Raw genomic sequence first — 19,328 nt, 5'->3', positions numbered from 1 at the left:
TGACATGGTAAATTTTTGCAAAATCCCCCGGCAAGGGTCTACCTTCCAGGTGGATTAATTTTGCAAGTCCTGTCTAATGTAAGGACCCACCCCACTTTGCATCTTAAGAAGACAGAACTCTTGGAATAGCTCTTCCAACAGGAATCCTTTATTAAGAGAAAATGGTTGCAGGCATGCTAGACAGGACTTGGGGTTCAAGCTCTCCCATTCAAGGTTTTAAGGGGTTCCCCAGTAGTCCCACCCAATCAACCCCCCTTCCAGTGATAGTTTCAAGTATCACAATTCCATCCCCTTTCTTCTTCCGTCTGGATGGAGACTTCAGATAACTACATGAAAGGCAATTACTCTTCTTTGATATGTTAAAGCTTAGAGGCCACAATAAACACACATTCAGTCCTTTGAAGTGTGCTGAAGGAAGTGAGGGCCATAAAGCCCCTTTGCTCTCCCCCTTTTCTCCCTCTTATGGCAGAATCCAGAGAAGGCAGAATTGGGAGTTTCTATGTTTGATAATTAAAGATGAAATATAATTGGATTCTGACACCGTCTTTGAAATGGCTAAGGAGGATGTCTTCTGGCCAACTCAGTTTGCTGGCAATGGCCCGGAATTCTTGTGTATATTCAGCCACTGGGCGTTTGCCTTGCCTCATCGTTTTTATCCTTTCACGGGCTTTGCGATCAGCCAGGGGGTCTTCAAATCATCTTCTCAAAGAGGACATGAAATGGTTGAAGTTACTGAGTTCTGGGGCATTGGAATCATGCAAGTTCACCACCCAATCTGCAGCCGGTCCATCCAGGGCAGATTGCACGATCCGGATGCGGGCTTTGTTGCTGGGGATGTCCTGCCCACATTCCTCAATGTAGCTGAGACTTGGGTTAGGAAAAACCCCAAGTGTGTTGGCTCCCCTTTGAATTTCACCTCCAACGGCGGACGTCTTGGAATGGATCGGTGCCTCCATTGTTGGTGGTAGTGTCTTCCGTCCAGATTGCCATCTGTGGTCCGGTAGGGGGTGGGGACTACTGGATCAGTAGATGTCCCCGGGGTTGCAGGTTCCACGTCCCTCTCGGTGTCTCTCCCTTTACGACTCCAGGAGCAGGGGCGGCCGTAGGGCTCAGGATTCTCCTCTCCTAGGGAGTTGAGAGTTCTCTTCATCAGGTCAATAGCTTTCTCTAGGATCCAGTCTGAGTACGGTGCCCAGCTTTCTCCCTCTTCACTTGCGTGCAGGGATTTCTCCATCTCCTGCTTCCATTCTGGTTGCTTGGTCCCCCGTCTCAGGGTCACCTTTCTTGATTCCTTTCCCCACTCACTTTTCTTTCCAACGCCCATTGACCAGCGAGGCTTGTGGTCCCGTGTCTCCACCACTTCTTCTCCTGAGGAATCTGACCTCTCAGATCCCAACATCTGGCAAGGTTCCAATTGGGTCAGCGGCTCTCTTTCCGGGGAGTTTTCCCCCTTTCTTGCTCCATTGTCTGACATGGTAATTTTTTGCAAAATCCCCCGGCAAGGGTCTCCCTTCCAGGTGGATTAATTTTGCAAGTCCTGTCTAATGTAAGGACCCACCCCACTTTGCATCTTAAGAAGACAGAACTCTTGGAATAATTCTTCCAACAGGAATCCTTTATTAAGAGAAAATGATTGCAGGCGTTCTAGACAGGACTTGGGGTCCAAGCTCTCCCATTCAAGGTTTTAAGGGGTTCCCCAGTAGTCCCACCCAATCACCCCCCTCTTTCAGTGACAGTTTCAGGCATCAAAATCCCACCTCTTTTTTCCTTTCTGCCGGCTGGATGGAGACTTCAGAGAAAACTACATGAAAGGTAAATAGCCTCCTTTGTTATGATAAGGCCTTTTGGTGCTAACCACATTCAATCCCTTTGAAGTTGTACCAAAGGAAGTGAGGGCCATAAAGCCCCTTTGTTCACCCCCTTCTCTTTCTTTATGACAGAATCCAAAGAGGGCAGAAATGAGGTTTTCTATAATTGATAACTGGAGATGAAGTATAATTGGATTCTGACACAGACTATGAAAGTAAACCAGGGGTAATTAGCAGGAGAAAAAACAAGCATAGCTGTTGTCATTCAGAAAGCAGGCACCCTCTCCTCTTCCTCAGAAATAATAAAGCCTTCTAATTAAAGAAGTAGAAAAATTGAAACAAAAAATAACTAAGCATTTAGAACAGCAAAAAACAACATAAGTATGCATGTATTGAAGTTTGTCCCAAAGAAACAGCTACCATATCAGAATCTATTTATATTTCATTTCTATCTATCTCCTCTGATCTGAAACCAAATCTCACCTTCCCTTGGATTCTGTCATACTCCCAAGGGGGAGGGGGGATATGCCTGCGGGGTATGACTTTCACTTCCTCTATTTGCTACAATGTAACCTTTTGTTTATTGCCTGCTGAGTCTGCTGCCCATTACAATGTAACAAATTGCCTCCTGCACTATGCATCTCTCTGAACTTTCTTTTCTCTAACCTGGCAGTTAGGATTTATTTTCCTAACTGTGGGGGGAAATACAAACATCGGAAACCTGGCTTATTTCTCCGGTCTCAAAAGGAGGTGTGAAGAGCTGTGGAACATCGTATTACAAACAGAGCCGGACTGATATTATCTTCCCTTTCCCATGATGGATTTAACACCTGGGGATTGGGCGGTCTGAACCATCCGGAGGAACTGTGGGGTGGGGTTTGCTTAGGGACTCTTTAAAGTATCGATCTGTAAAGAATCCCTCAGATCCTGTCTATTATGTCTGCCATCATCTATTCTTAATAAAAGTGTCAAGTCCTCCTGGGCTCGACACACAAGCAGGGGGGGAACCAACCTACTGGCCGAGAGGGAAGGACGTACGACGGGGCAGCGTTTTCACAAGCAAACATGGTTAAGAGTTTCCAATGATAGTGCGGAGCCCAGCGGTGCTGCGGAGCAGGAGCTGACATGCGCAGAAGGACTGTCGCACATGCGCAGATCCATCTCAAATCCCGTCGAACAGCTGATTAGTGGTAGAATTGAAGTCAGCTGATGGAAGGCAAACCGCGGATCGCAATAATAACAAAGGGTGTCCGGCAGAAGATTGTCTCGAAGAATGATTTAAACGCTGATTGGAGGCCAGGAGGGTGGGAACGGGGTTGGTGCAGGTATAGGGTAATGAGCACGGGTGTGGTGAAGGTGTGGTCTGTAATAACCTAGGGTGGGGTGCAAATGTAAGTGTACTTAAATAACGCTGGGAGGCAGTTGCTCCCAGCACAAACTTTGTAGAGCACAGAGCTAGTGCTACGCTTGTCTGTGTTAACCGTCAATGCATTCTCTGAAGTAAACCGGAGCTGTTTCCACTCAAGAATCTCGTCGATGTGTTCTTCGTGCGACATTCAGTAGGGAGGCTGACAGAAAGTTTGCGCTCCCCCATCTTTTTCATATATTCATTTGTTCCCTTTTGTATTCCCTTTTCCCCTTTCGTGGGTTAGGTGAACTCTTCTTGTGTGAAAGGGATTACTTGTGAGTCCTGCAATTGTCCCAGGTTGAATTCCTTGGCAGGTTGCTGGTAATAGGTTTTCAAGAGGATGGCAGAAGGTGTGCAGGGGGCTATCCCTGGTGACTCTGATCCCGAACCAGTACAGGGAAAAGAGGAAGGACTGGAGGTTCCTACTGCTGAACAAATGGTGGTACGTCCTAAAGTGAAGGAAGTAGGCCTACCCAAACCTCCCATTGAGGCATTAGGACCCCAAGAGACAGCGTCAGGAACCCCTACCCCGGCTGGGGAGTGGTGGCAAAGTCCTGTAGTAACAGGTATGCCAGAAGGAGGTGGAGCTGGACCATCGGAAGACGCTCGGACGAGGACCAGGTGGCAGGAGCAATGGTCAACAGATGAGGAGGAGGAGGACTGGAGTTACGCCACAGCTCCTGGTCAAACTGTAATGGATCTCTTAAGGGAGCAATTTGGAGAGGGAGGATATCAGGATGCCCCTTCATGGCAGAGATGGATGCCTGGTCCGGAAGCGACGTCATGGTCGCAAAAAGGTTCCTCTTCCATACGTCAAGCCGCTTTAGATTGGCCAGTCCAAAATTAAAACCTGAGCCCACACACAGTGATTTATATCAAGCCAAAGTGGGAGCACAAAGTAGTAGTCGCACTGAAGACAGGTCACAGGGAGGGACCAGTGGAGCCTCGACTGTTCCATCTAGAGGATTGAGATCAGCCCCAGGGGCCCATCCCTCAGAAGGGCCAACTACATCTAGAGCTGGAGCGTCAACAGGTCCCTCATATACCATGGGTTGGGGTCCCGGACCATGGGGCCAAGGGGTTGGTTGGGGTCCTCCACCCATGAATGTAACGTTTGATGGAAACCCCGATCAATTGGCCTTTTTCTTGAGTCAAGCAATTGGGCATATGGATAGGTATGGCCACCTTTATCCTTCTCAATGGGCCATGGTAGGGGCAATAACAGCAGCCCTACAGGGAGAGGCTTTAGAGTGGGTGGCCGACCTACATACTGACCATGCCCGGGAATTAGCCAACATTGGAGCATTTCTAGGAGCTCTTCGAAATCGGTTTGAGGATCTGTCTAGAATCTGGAGGGCGGAAGGAGAGGTTCTCAGGATTAAGCAACGGGGCCAGCCAGTGGCAGAGTATGTTAGGGAGTTTCGCAGAGTAGCGGGTAAATTACGGAATTGGCCTGAGAGATTGTTAATACATCACTTCCAGGTAGGTCTGGACAGGGAGTTAAGACAAGCATGTGTGTTCCGGGGCATTCCTGGAAGATTGCAAGAGTGGTTTAGAGTAGTTACGGACTTAGATACGGGGTTGCAGGAATTCCGGCCTAAGAATGATAACCCATTAGGGATTCGTAGACCACTAGGGCAGGTTCGGCCAGTAGCTCCAGTATCCGGGCCACTTGATAGTTCGTCTCGTGCAACGTTTTGTTGTTTCCAGTGCAACTTACCGGGCCACCATGCTGCAGAATGCAAAGAACCACTCCCTACAAGAGGGATAGACGGGCCGGGAAAGAAATCACCTGGGAAGATCCCTGAAAGGTCGAGGGCAGAACAACAACGTGTCGATAACCTGAAACCACGAAGGGAGAGAGTAGAGGTCGATGAAGGAATTGGTGGAATGGAACCCCCATTAACCATATATCAGGAGGATGTAAAGACACCAGAAGATCCCATGGTAAGTGAACCCATTCGCCCGTTTACTCTCCCTATTATAATCATCAGTACACATTCAGGAAAAAGGGCACAATGTCAGGCATTGCTTGATACTGGGTGTACTAGGTGTCTCATTAGTGAACGGTTAGTACGCAATATGGATATTAGAGTAAGGGCATTGCAGACACCAGTACAGTTTGAACAAGTAGATGGGTCTTTATTGGGGAGTTTACCTGCTACTTTCATCACTGAACCTGTACGATTGGAGTTAGGAGAAGATTGGGAAATGTTAAGATTTATCATAGTCCCATTCATGACAGAAAAGGTAATATTAGGCTTGGCTTGGTTAGACAAGTGGGGACCGACTATTTGGTGGAAAGGAGGGTGTCGTAGGGTACGGATTGGTATTGGCCCTAACCCACCTCAACATGAACAGGTACACAGAGGGGAGGAAATGACTAGAGTCCAAGTTCCTAGTAACGAAGAAAAAATTGAAATCCCGTTGGAATATATTGACCTGGCAGACGTCTTTAGTGAACAGGAATGTGACGTACTGCCGCCACACTGTTCGACTGATTGCGCCATTGATATAGAACCAGGAGCTACCCTCCTGAAGCCTCGCATGTACGCAATGACTCAAAGTGAAATGGCAGAATTGAGAACATATATTAACAAGAATTTAGCAAGGGGTTTTATCCAGCCTGCTAGGTCGTGGGTGGAAGCCCCTGTATTATTTGAAGAAAAGAAAGATGGAGGATTACGATTGTGTGTAGACTTCAGGGGTTTAAATGCAGTCTGTGTAGAGAATTTCTACCCCCTTCCACTTATGAAAGAACTATTAGCTCATTTGACAACAGGTAATTTTTTTTCCAAATTGGATTTACGAAAAGGCTATTATAGAGTACGTATAAAGGAAGGGGATGAGTGGAAGACAGCATTCAATAGTCCGTTAGGGAGCTACCAATATAAAGTAATGCCATTTGGGCTAAAAGGAGCCCCTGCTGTCTTCATTCAGTTAATAAATGAGGTGCTTCATGAGTATCTATACCAAGGGGTCTTGGTATATCTGGATGATATTCTTATATATTCAGACAATAGGAAAGACCATGTGGAATTAGTGCGCAAAGTACTACGGAAATTCCTTGATGCACGATTATATGTCAAACTGTCGAAGTGTGCATTTCACCAGGATAAGTTAGATTATTTGGGATATAGAATATCAGGGGGAGGAATAGAAATGGATCCAGCCAAAGTCCAAAGTGTATTAGACTGACAACCGCCACAAACGCGTTGCCAATTGCAAAATTTCCTGGGCTTTGCTAATTTTTACAGGCAATTTATTCCATCGTTTGCCCAAGTGGCGTTGCCATTAACAAATCTATTGTGCACAAAAGCTATGGGGGCCAATCCTCGACCTAATCAGCCCTTAACCTGGTCACTTGAGTGCCAATGTGCCTTTGAAACATTAAAGACCTTGTTTTCTAGAGAACCACTTTTACAACACCCCAATCTAGAAGAGCCTTTTGTGGTACAAATGGACGCAAGTGATGTGGCGGTAGGAGCAGTATTGTTACAGAAAAATGAACAAGGCAAATTACAGCCTTGTGTATTCACTTCCCGTAAATTGAATGCAACTGAGAGCAGGTGGGCGGTTTGGGAGAAGGAAGCCTATGCGGTAAGGTGGGCATTAAGTACGTGGCGTCACTTTCTAGAAGGAGCAAAAGGGGGATTCGAAGTGTGGACTTACCACAAAAATCTAGAAGCATTACAATCGCCTAGACGATTAGCCCCGAAACATGTAAAGTGGGCCCTGTATTTCCAAAGATTCAAGTTTAAACTTAAATATGTTCCGGGAGGAAAAAATTTCCTTGCAGATGCATTATCAAGGAAACCTCAGTACCATAGCAAGTGGGAGGAAGTGATTCAAGCCCTCATAACCCCGATTGGCCAACCTGGGGATAAAATCTCGGTGATACGGTCTGTGGAAGACTTGGTACGAACTCTACAAGGTGAGCTTAGAAGTGACCCATGGATGATAAATCATCCACAGACTCTCACTATGAGAGATGGATTGGCTTGGAAAGGGGGAAAATTATATGTCCCGCAATCTTTACGACTAAAAGTCCTGAACCGAGGTCACGATGTGAAACCAGCTGGGCATTTTGGATTTCTGAAAACTTTACATCTAATCAAACAACAATTTTGGTGGCCAGGGATGAAAAAAGATATAGAAAAATATGTCCAAGAATGTTTCATGTATGCAGTTTCATGTGTGCAGTGGGGAAGCCGTCAGGTCTATTACAACAAGTCTCTGACCCTAACCATCCCTGGGAAGAGATCGGCATGGACTTTATAGTGGATTTACCAACCAGCCACGGAAATATGGTTATATGGACGGTGATAGACTTATTTTCAAAGCAAGCACATTTTATCCCCTGTAAAGGTTTACTGTCTGCAAAACGCCTAGCAAAGCTTTTTGTGACCCACATCTATCGGTTACATGGGGTGCCACGACAAATCACTTCAGACCGAGGGGTACAATTCACTTCCCAGTTTTGGAGGAACTTTATTAAATCGATTGGATCATCTCAAGGATTAAATACTGCATTCCATCCCAGTACGAACGGAGGGGCTGAACGGGCCAATGCCATGATTGAACGATACCTCAGATGTTACGTGAACTATCAGCAAACAAATTGGGCTGAACCTCTACCGTTTGCGGAGGTAGCGTATAATAATACCCTCCATAATAGCACAGGATTTGCTCCATTTAAGGTAGTTAATGGAATGGATTTTGTCCCTATCCCCGAACTACCTTGAGGGAATACGGGACCACAACAACCAAGTGAATGGATAGAGCAAATCAACAATGTGTGGATAACCGTGAAAAAAGCCCTACAAAAAGCAGAGTTAACAACGAAAAAACAGGCAGATAAAAAAAGAAGGCCACAGAAACCCTTCCAGGTTGGTGAAGAAGTGTATTTATCCACCAAATATTTAAAACTACGCAGACCATGCAAAAAACTAGGTCCCAAATATATCGGACCTTTTAAAATAGAACGTATAATCAACCCTGTAACAGTGAAATTGAAGTTACCGCGCAACCTTGGTAGAGTGTACCCAGTTTTCCACAGTGGATTACTGAAACCAGTAACTAAACCATCATTGAGACAAGTAACCCAACAGCCAGGACAAGTGGGAGGAGGCCATTATGAAATCGAGAAATTATTAGATTCAAGATATAGAAGGGGCCGACTACAATATCTGGTGCTGTGGAAGGGATATCCATTGTCAGAGGCATCATGGGTGAGGGAAACCAATATGGAAGCCCCTCGGTTGATATGTAGATATCATCGGAAATATCCTCAAAAACCGGGGGGGAAGGGACATGTGCCTGTAACTCCCCTACCAAACTAACTGTGTTTTACCTATTGCAGGACGACACCTGGTAGAGGGGCCGCATGTCAAGCCCTCCCGGGCTCGACACACAAGCAGGGGGGGAACCAACCTACTGGCTGAGAGGGAAGGACGTACGACGAGGCAGCGTTTTCACAAACAAACATGGTTAAGAGTTTCCAATGATAGTGCGGAGCCCAGCGGTGCTGCGGAGCGGGAGCTGACATGCGCAGAAGGACTGTCGCACATGCACAGATCCATCTCAAATCCCGTTGAACAGCTGATTAGTGGTAGAATTGAAGTCGGCTGATGGAAGGCGAACCGCGGAAGGCTGACAAAAAGTTCCTGTTGGAAGAAATTGTTTCCACGAGTTCTGCTTTCTTAAGATGTGGGATTGAAGTAGGTCTTTACATACCACAAACATTAAAAGATGCCAATACTATAATTTCAAAGATAAGCATCAGCTCATTGCAAGAAACAAACCAACTAATTGTATAGTACAGCTGCAGTTATAACTGAATATCTGGTATGCAAAATCAACAAAAACGAAAAAAAGCCTAACAGCGTATCATCAAAATAGAAGATCAGATTGGAAATTAAGATCAGTAAGATCAGATGCAAGCAAGCTAGAACAGCAGCAAATAATAGCCACATATAGCCAAGAAGATAAGCAGATACAAAGCTCAAATTGCAAATTATAGGCAGAATCTCCAATTTCAATCCAATCAGAAATGTTTCTACCAATCCATCAAAGGAGAGATTGCCGTGAATCAGTCAACAGCTGACAAGGAAGAAACAGTGCAATTCTTGATACAGATATAGAATAACTCAAAGAAATACAAAAATGCAGCTTGGTTAAAGGAGGTGGATGAGAATAAAAAAGAAGATGAAATAAAAGCACTTGTTAAAAACAACAGAAATGGTAAGGAATGGGCAAGAAAGATCAAAAATTGGTCAGCACCAGGTGAAAATAAACTGCATGGTTTTTGATTAAAACAAAGATTTGTGGTCTACACCCAATTATTGCCACGCAGTTTAGCAACATAGTGTAAGGCAGGAGTGTCCAACTCAATTTCACTGAGGGCCGCATCAGCATTGCGGTTGCCCTTGGGGGGCTGGGTGGGTGTGGCCACTGTAGGTATGGCGTACTGGGTGGGTGTGGATGGAGTGGGTGTGACCAGGGTGCCTGTGGGGGCCTGGACAGCAGTGGGACAGATCTGAGGGTCTCTGGCAGAAGGGGGTGAGACCAGGGCAAATGCCAAGGCATGGTCCACTGGAGGAGCCTCACTGTTCCTCTCAGGCCATGTGGGGGGGCCAGATGGTGGCACGGGCTGCCCGGAGCCTTGGGCAGCAGAGGTCAAATGCCCAGCCTAGCCCTCAAGAACCCGTGGCACCAAGCCCAGCCCCACTTCCCCAATTAGGTGACCAGCTGCACTTACCTCCTCCTCAAGGCTGCTGCTGCTGTGCTTGCTCTCCTTACCCAGGTTGCTCATGATGGGTACAAGGGCAAAGTCAGAGGGAGGCCCATTCCCTCTCCATGGGAGGAGACCCAGCTTTGTATCCAAAGCTTCCTTAGCAATAGGATGAGAGACCCCCAGGATAGGCCAGGAAGAGGGGGCAAGGGGATGGTGAAAAGGCAGCAGGGCAGGACTAAGGCAGGATTTCCCTCAGACCCTTCCTCTCCTTCTTTCCTTCTTTCTTTTCTTCCTTCCTAAGTACAGAGTGGTGGGAAAATATTTGAGACGAGGGAGGGAGAAAAACAGGCAAGAAATGCAGCTGGGGAAGTGTCACCCTTCGTGAGGAATGAAGAAATGCACCATCGCCTGGAAATGGCCAGCACATGGCCCTCACCTACTTCACATATCTGGCTTGGTGGGCTCTGGGGGAGGGGATGCCATGAGCAGCATGAGAGTCAACATAACCTGTGCAATGCTGCGCAGCCCCGAGCCTGCCCGGCTTCAGCAGGCAGTGGGGCGCTCTCCTCACAGTGCCGAGAGGTTGAGCCGGGCGGTGCGAAGCTCGCCTGCTTTGCACCTTGCTGCCTGCTGAAACTGGGCAGGCTGGGGGCTAGGCAACATTGCACTTCTCATTATAGACAGTTTGGGCACTCGGTCTCTAAAAGGTTCTCCACCACTGCCTTAGGCCATGGTTATCAAAAATGTGATCCACTGGAGAAGGAAATGGCAAACCACTCCAGTATCTTTGCCATGAAAACCCCATGGACAGTACTAAAAGGAAAAAAGATATGACGCTGGAAGATGAGCCCCTCAGGTCGGAAGGTGTCCAATATGCTACTGGGGAAGAGCAGAGGGCTAATACTAGTAGCGCCAGAAAGAATGAAGCGACTGGGCCAAAGCCGAAAGGACGCTCAGCTGTGGATATATCTGGTGGTGAAAGGAAAGTCCGATGCTGTAAAGATTTTTTCTCCATAGGAACCTGGAATGTAAGATCCATGAATCAAGGCAAGCTAGACGTAGTCAAAAAAGAGATGACAAGACTGAACATCGACATCTTAGGAATCAGCGAACTAAAATGGACAGGAATGGGTGAATTTAACTCAGATGACCATCAGGTATACTACTGTGGGCAAGAATCCCTCAGAAGAAATGGAGTAGCCTTCATAGTCAATAAAAGAATAGGAAAAGCAATACTGGGATACAATCCCCAAAATGACAGAATGATCTCAATTCGAATCCAAGGCAAACCATTCAATATCACAGTAGTCCAAATCTATGCCCCAACCACTGGTGCTGAAGAGGATGAAATTGACCGGTTCTATGAAGCCCTACAGCACCTTATAGAATTAACACCAAAAAATGATGTCCTTATCATCATGGGGGATTGGAATGCTAAGGTAGGAAGCCAAAAGATAACCGGAATAACAGGCAAGTTTGGCCTTGGAGTACAAAATGAAGCAGGGCACAGGCTAATAGAATTTTGTCAAGAGAATACGATGGTCATAACAAACACTCTTTTCCAACAACCCAAGAGACGGCTCTACACATGGACATCACCAGACGGTCAACATAGAAATCAGATTGACTATGTGCTCTGCAGCCAAAGATGGAGAAGCTCTATACAGTCAGTAAAAACAAGACCAGGAGCTGACTGTGGCTCAGATCATGAGCTTCTCGTTGCAAAATTTAGGCTTAAATTGAAAAAAGTAGGGAAAAAGCACTAGGCCACTCAGGTATGAACTAAATCATATCCCTGATGAATATACAGTAGAGGTGACAAATAGATTTAAGGAATTAGATCTGATAGAGTGCCTGAAGAACTATGGATGGAAGTTCGCAACATTGTACAAGAGGTAGCAACTAAAACCATCCCAAAGAAAAAGAAATGCAAAAAAGCAAAATGGCTGTCTGAGGAAGCTTTGCAAATAGCTGAGGAAAGAAGGGAAGCGAAAGGCAAAGGAGAAAGAGAAAGATACACCCAATTGAATGCAGAATTCCAGAGAGTAGCTAGAAGAGATAAGAATGCCTTCTTAAATGAACAGTGCAAAGAAATAGAAGAAAACAACAGAATAGGGAGGACCAGAGATCTCTTCAAGAAAATTGGAGATATGAAGGGAACGTTTTATGCAAAGATGGGCATGATAAAGGACCAAAATGGCAGGGATCTAACAGAGGCAGAAGAGATTAAGAAGAGATGGCAAAACTACACAGAAGAACTATACAAGAATGAGCTTAACATCCCAGATAACCACAATGAGATGGTCACTGACCTCGAACCAGACATCCTAGAATGTGAAGTGAAATGGGCCTTAGAAAATCTGAGCAACAACAAAGCTAGTGGAGGTGACAGTATTCCAGCTGAGCTATTCAAAATCTTAAAAGACGATGCAGTAAAAGTGCTACACTCAATTTGCCAGCAAATTTAGAAAACTCAACAGTGGCCACAGGATTGGAAAAGGTCAGTTTACATTCCAATTCCAAAGAAAGGCAATGCCAAAGAATGTTCAAACTATCGCACCATTGCACTCATTTCACATGCTAGTAAAGTTATGCTTAAAATCCTACAAGCTAGACTCCAGCAGTATGTGGATCGAGAACTACCAGAAGTACAGGCAGGATTTCAAAGAGGCAGAGGAACTAGAGATCAAATTGCCAACATACGCTGGATCATGGAGAAAGCTAGGGAGTTCCAGAAAAACATCTACTTCTGCTTCATTGACTATGCTAAAGCCTTTGATTGTGTGGATCACAACAAATTGTGGCAAGTTCTTAAAGAGATGGGAATACCAGACCATCTCATTTGTCTCTTGAGAAACCTATATGCGGGTCAAGAAGCAACAGTGAGAACTGGACACGGAACCACTGATTGGTTCAAAATTGGAAAAGGAGTCCGGCAAGGCTGTATACTGTCGCCCTGCCTATTTAACTTATATGCAGAGCACATCATGAGAAAGGCAGGGCTAGATGAATCAAAAGTTGGAATTAAGATTGCCGGGAGAAATATCAACAACCTAAGATATGCAGATGATACCACTCTAATGGCAGAAAGTGAAGAGGAACTAAAGAGCCTCTTGATGCGGGTGAAGAAGGAGAGTGCAAAAGTTGGCTTGAAACTCAACATTAAGAAAACCAAAATCATGGCATCCGGCCCTCTCAATTCCTGGCAAATAGATGGGGAAGAAATGGAGGTAGTGACAGATTTTATTTTTCTGGGCTCAAAGATCACCTCAGATGGGGACTGCAGCCAAGAAATTAAAAGACGCTTGCTCCTGGGGAGGAAAGCTATGGCAAATCTAGACAGCATACTAAAAAGCAGAGACATCACCCTGCCAACAAAAGTGCGTATAGTCCAGGCCATGGTTTTCCCAGTTGCAATGTATGGCTGTGAAAGTTGGACCATAAGAAAGGCTGAGCGCAAAAGAATTGAGGCCTTTGAACTATGGTGCTGGAGAAGACTCCTGCGAGTCCCTTGGACTGCAAGGCGTTCAAACCGGTCAGTCCTAGAAGAGATCAACCCCGACTGCTCTTTAGAAGGCCAGATCCTGAAGTTGAAACTCAAATACTTTGGCCACCTAATGAGAAGGAAGGACTCATTGGAGAAGGGCCTAATGCTGGGAAAGATTGAGGGCAATAGAAGAAGGGGACGACAGAGAATGAGATGGCTGGATGGAGTCACTGAAGCAGTAGGTGTGAACTTAAATGGACTCCAGAAGACGGTAGAGGACAGGAAGACCTGGAGGAATGTTGTCCATGGGGTCGCGATGGGTCGGACACGACTTCGCAATTAACAACAACAACATCAAACATCCAAAACATCTGCCTAGTTATCCCACCTCCTTTACATGGACAATTTGAAAAACATCATCTGAAATAAAATTGCTGTTCAACACTGCCTGTATATACAACCAAGATATTGCAGTGGAGTTTGGATTGGACAAATGTGCCACACTCAATATCAAACAAAGAAAAATAATGAAAACTGAAGGAATCACGATGCCAATGGAAACAACATCAAGATCTGGGTGAAGACAATCATTACAAATACTTGGCAACTTCAAGAACACTGAAGTCAAGAAAAAGGATAAAAATGAAGTGGAGAAAATGCCATCAAAGCAATTAATAACGGGGCAATTCCAGTCATTAAATACACTGTTGGAGTAATGGACTGGACTCAAGCAGAATTAAAAGCTCTAGATAGGTAAAGGTAAAGGAATCCCTGTGGATTTTACTTCACTAATTGTTGCCTACTATAGGAGGCAATGCTCATCTCTGTTTAAAGGGCCATTGAGTCAGCACTGTCCAAAGCGATGGGACTTTTCACCTTCGCCACATGCTTGTGCCTTCATCCCTGCTCTCCAGCCACAGCCAATTGACAGTGAGCATTCAGACTCAGCTGAACCTCTGCTGGTATTTCTCCAACGTTAATGGAACCCCAGCCCTTCACCTCCATCCCCATCCTGGGTGTTTCACAGAGGAATCAATGTACTCCAGCGATTTGCCCCAAGGGACAACCAGCTGTGGCTCCCAACAGCCAATCGGGGCTCTGAAGGGTGGGCCTCTGCCGAGTCATGAAGGCGCTGGCCAGTGGTGATGGGTGTCAGGCAGTGTGGCAGCAGCAGACACTCATCTTAGAATCGAGCCCTCCATGAAGGACTGGGGGGGGGGAGCTGCCTTGGCATGCAGGGGATTTTCTCTCTCTCTCTCCCTCTCTCTCTTACTCTCTCTCTCATACACACACACACACAAACAAACACACACAAACATACACACACATTCATTCTGCTGTAGGATTGGGCAGGCAATCCTTTTCTGTAGGAAGGGGAGGGTCACATGGATACACACATAAACACTTTTGTGTTAATCCCCTGGATTGTGTGTTGATTCCTGGCAATTGACAGGACAAATAGAAGTATTTTTCTTTTTCTTTTACAAAGATACAATGGAACACCCATGTTTTGTCCATCAAAAGATTCAGAATGCAACCTGGCTGCATTACAGCTTCAATATAAAAATAAAAATAAAAATCTATTTCAGCCTTGCTGCATTTTTTGCCATTCCTCAGAAAACTATTTGATTTATCCATTTGATCCCACTGCTGCTTTTCATACCTCATGTTTAAATATATATGTCTATATATGTGAATACCAGGTAAGACTGTCAACCCAAGTCAACCTTTACTTGTGGGAGGGTGAAGGTTCGTTCTCGAAGTCTGTGGATTGGTTTCTGAATGTTTTGTTACCAGGCTAGGTAACATCTTCAGCGGCATTTAGGGGATGTCTCTGTCAGTGCTCTTCTATTTATAAAGTCTTCAGGTGTGGGTGTGTCAATATTTGCTGATGTTTTAGATCTATTTCATGGATGTTTTTTTTATCAAGTGGGATCCATTCTATGACTGCCTTGGTCCACCGGCCATCAGTTCTTGTTATGTGACCCGCCCATTTCCATTGAAATATAAATCTATCTATATATCTATCTGTCTGTTTGTCTGTCTGCACCAGGGGTCGGCAATCTGAAACACTGAAAGAGCCACTTGGACCTGTTTCCCTCACAAAAGAAAAAACTGGGAGCCGCATAATGTGTGCGTGCGTGCATACACAGAACAGGGGGCTTGATTAAAGAGTGAGGCCTAAGGCGAGACATGCACCGGTCCTGCCCCCGTCCAGCTCTGGTATGGACGACTCTGCTGTCCTGGCTTCTCTTCCCCTCAGAAAAGACTGCTCTCCCCCTGCCCCGTGCTCTCCCTCTCTGGTTCTTTCTTCTTTCCGCCTTTTGGCACGAAGATTCCGAGGGAGCGGAGGACGAGGCCAACAGGGAGAAGGAGCTGCTGCGGTAAATCTTCCGAGGCGGCAGCAGATGACCACTCGGGCTCGCCTATCTCAGCCTGCTGCAGGAGGCCGAAGTTGAGGCTTCTGGTTCGTTCTGGGAGGGGTGCTCAGAAAAGAGAGGATGAGAAGCGGAAAGTGGGAGAAAGGACGTCTTCCAGCTCTCTGGAGTTCTTTCGCTGGGAGGGCGAGGAAGCAGCAGGTGGCCTCCTCTTCAAGCTTCGCCAAGTGACTCCGGGAGCAAACCGAGGTCCGAATCCCAAGAATGTCAACTTTATGAAAGAGGGAGGTGGTGGAGGGATTAAAATAAAATGGGGGGGGAGGTTAAGGAAACCCAGCAGAAGCCTATATCAGAGGGCAAGCAAGAAAGGCAAGATCGGAGAGAGGAAGAAAGCTTTCAGGGCTTGCCCAGCAGGCAGCTGCTCCCTGCTCTCAGATATCACCATGGCAGGCAAGGACCGCGAGGAGCAGCCAGGATTGGAGGAGCAGAAGTCAACACTGCCAAAGAGGAGGAAGGAAAAGAAAAGTGGGGGTCTTTAAATAGTCACACCCACTTTCCCTTTTTTTCCTATTTTTTGCAACGACCGGTTGCAGACATCCACATTTGTATGCGTGTCAGGTTTGGAAGCCTCCATTTAAGTCTTTGCATGTGCACAGACATAGGCTGACTCCTCCTCATCTCCTGCCTTTGCTGGGTCTCCTGTGGAGACACATTTGCGTCTATCTTTCTCTCTCTGCCACTCAAAACCATCCCGCAGCTCGATCCTTGAAGTGGTTTCAATCGGCCATTGCCAAGCGTCCCCATGGAAGTCAATGGACAGTCCGGTGGTGCACGGCCTGGACTGTCAGCATTGCCATGGGACCACCCCCTACAGTGCCAGCTAATGTGGCGTGCTTCTCTTTGCAAATGAATACGAAAGGTTTCAGAGTTTCTCTCGCCCATCCGGGTGGAGACCCTGCGCCACCCCTTCTCCTGCGGCTGGGGAAAGAGGGCCGGCCCCGAGCCTGTCCTGGAGGACTTTTTAGGCCCTGGATATCCCCCCCCTCCCCCATCAGCCCAACTGCGGCTCTGCAGCAGGAGGGAACCCTCTGGACCTTTGGTACTCCCGGCTTGCCGGCAAGGCTTGCAAACTCGGCTCCCTCCGGGAAAGCAGCACCTTTTGGGGCAGGGGCTCCGAGCAATTGCATGCTTCAGGGAAGGAGCACGGAGGCCTGCATGCCTGCATGCCTGCATGCAGGCAGACGCTGGGCAGCACAAACTGAGCAGCAGCAGGAGGGATGCGGGGCCTTGGTTTGTTGCTTATCAAGACCGTGCTCAATTCGTGCTGCCTAGTGTCTTTTGTTCCACTGCCGCTCAGGCCCCTTTTTCGCTGCTGGAAGCGCACATTAGCTGGCACAGCAGGGGGTGGTACCACGGCAATGCTGACAGTCCAGACTCTGCACCACCGTCATCTCTGATCCTGAGCCTCAGCCATGGGAAATATCCAGGCCCGAGTTGTCCGCTGCAAGGACGCCCCGCCTACGGCAGCACTGCCAAACCACCTTCTATGCTGCTGGCTTCCCCGGGCTGGAGCAGTGAAAGCAGGTCCAGCTGGTCATCGGGGTGCGGAACCTTTCGTGTTCGTTTGCAAAGAGAAGCACGCCACATTAGCTGGCACTGTAGGGGGCGGTCCCATGGCAATGCTGACAGTCCAGGCCGTGCACCACCGGACTGTCCATTGACTTCCATGGGGACGCTTGGCAATGGCCGATTGAAACCACTTCAAGGATCGAGCTGCGGGATGGTTTTGAGTGGCAGAGAGAGAAAGATAGACGCTGGAGCCTTCCATGCCGACCAGTAGGTCTTCCGTGCCGCTTCGCTTGGATCGCCAGCTTCTGGCTGCGGGGCTGCCTCCCTCCGGAGCTGTCTCCCCCCCCCATCTATGTCGAGCCTACAGGGCTTGACAGGCAGACAAGTGTCCCACAAACCAAAGTAGTTGAACCAATCAATTCAAACTTCACGAGTTTTTTTTGTGAGAAGGTTGAATTGATTGGTTCAACTTTCTTAATCCCACTTTTTTGGGGGGGGCACTGCACATTGGTGGGAGCTGCAGGAGGCAGCTGAAAAAGCTGCATGCAGCTCTAGAGCCGCAGGTTGCCGAACCGTGGTCTACACACACACACACACACACACACACACACACACACACACAATGTACGCAGTTTGGAATTTCATGTTTTAGGTTATTGAATTAAATATACATAGTTAGGTCAAATACAGCAGGAAAAAAAATGTTATTCACTGCAAGAGGGCTTTAAAATAAAATTGAGGGGAGAGGGTGACCAATCTCTAAATCTCTAGAACCCAAAACCAATCACAAATCCCAAGAAAACAAAACAAACAATGAGGTAGGCATTCAAACAACAACCAGGAATTACAGGAAACACTCCCTTGGACAGGAATAAAAGTCTTAAATGCTTATATACAAACACTCAAATCTTGGGGAACAAACAGGGTGAACTAGAAGCAATAATACACGAGGGAGGGTATGACATAGTTGGCATAACAGAAACCTGGTGGGATGAAACCCATGAATGGAAGGACTGATGGATGGATACAAATTGTTCAAAAGGAACAGGTCTACAAAAAGAAGACGGGGAATTGACTATATGCAAGAGAACACTACATATCTGCAAAAATGAATATGATCAAAAATAAAATCTCTCCAGAATGTATATGGATCAATATAAAAGAAAAAAAGTGACATTGCTATAGGTGTATATTACAGGCCACCCAACCAATCAGAAGAAATAGACGAACTCTTTGCCAACCAGTTAACAAATGCATGTAGGAAACATGTCACAGTAGTAATGGGAGACTTCAACTATCCAGATATCAACTGGGAGACACTCTGCAGAGAGTGGGAGATCAAACAGATTCCTAACCAACCTAGCTGGCAACTTTGTCACCCAAAAGGTGGAGGCGGGAACTAGTTGTAAAGCTATACTGGACTTAATCCTTACAGAGAAGAAGTGATAGAGAGAATCAAAATTACTGGACCTTTGGCGAAAGTGACCACATCATACTGGAATTTAATATAATGCAAACACTAGCAATAGAAAACAATCCAACCACTTCTGAAGGAGCCGGCAAATGTTATCTCAGAATCATTGCACCACATCTTTCATAAATCCTGGAGTACTGGGGAAGTAACTGAGGATTGGAAAAGGTCTGATGTGGTCCTCATCTTCAAGAAAGGAAAAAAAAAACGGACCCAAGAAACTACAGACCAATCAGTTTAACATCAATACCTGGGAAGATCCTAGAAAAGATAATCAAAAACAGATCTGCAAACAACTAGAAGCAAATAAAGTCATAACTAGTAGCCAGCACGGTTCGTTAAAAACAGATCATGCCAAATCAATCTCATCTCATTCTTTGATAAAGTGACTAAACTAGTCAACCAGTGAAACACAGTGACCCTAGTATACTTAGATTTCAGTAAGGCATTTGATAAGGTAGACCACAACCT

General features: G+C 46.4%; 1 protein-coding gene across 18 annotated transcripts in view; it reads right to left on the bottom strand.

Annotated features, from left to right (window-relative positions):
• Positions 1-19,328, bottom strand: part of INVS (inversin) — a 370,054-nt gene that overhangs the window by 90,439 nt on the left and 260,287 nt on the right. For 2 of the 18 annotated variants that reach the window (XR_005553996.1, XM_039321658.1), the window contains exon 13: positions 4,937-5,058. The exons of the other annotated variants lie outside the window; for them this stretch is intronic. Coding sequence is in view for 1 of the 2 variants with exons in the window: in XM_039321658.1 (XP_039177592.1) it covers positions 4,937-5,058 (122 nt within the window). In the remaining variant the exon portion in view is untranslated. The remainder of the gene's footprint in view (positions 1-4,936; positions 5,059-19,328) is intronic. 18 annotated transcript variants of the gene reach the window in all.

This window comes from Crotalus tigris, unplaced genomic scaffold (genome assembly GCF_016545835.1).
Source record: "Crotalus tigris isolate CLP2741 ecotype Arizona unplaced genomic scaffold, ASM1654583v1 scf7180000023774.461318, whole genome shotgun sequence".
NCBI lineage: Eukaryota > Metazoa > Chordata > Lepidosauria > Squamata > Viperidae > Crotalus > Crotalus tigris.
The sequence above is the reverse complement of the archived record's forward strand: the minus strand, read 5'-3'. Positions and strand labels throughout refer to the sequence as shown.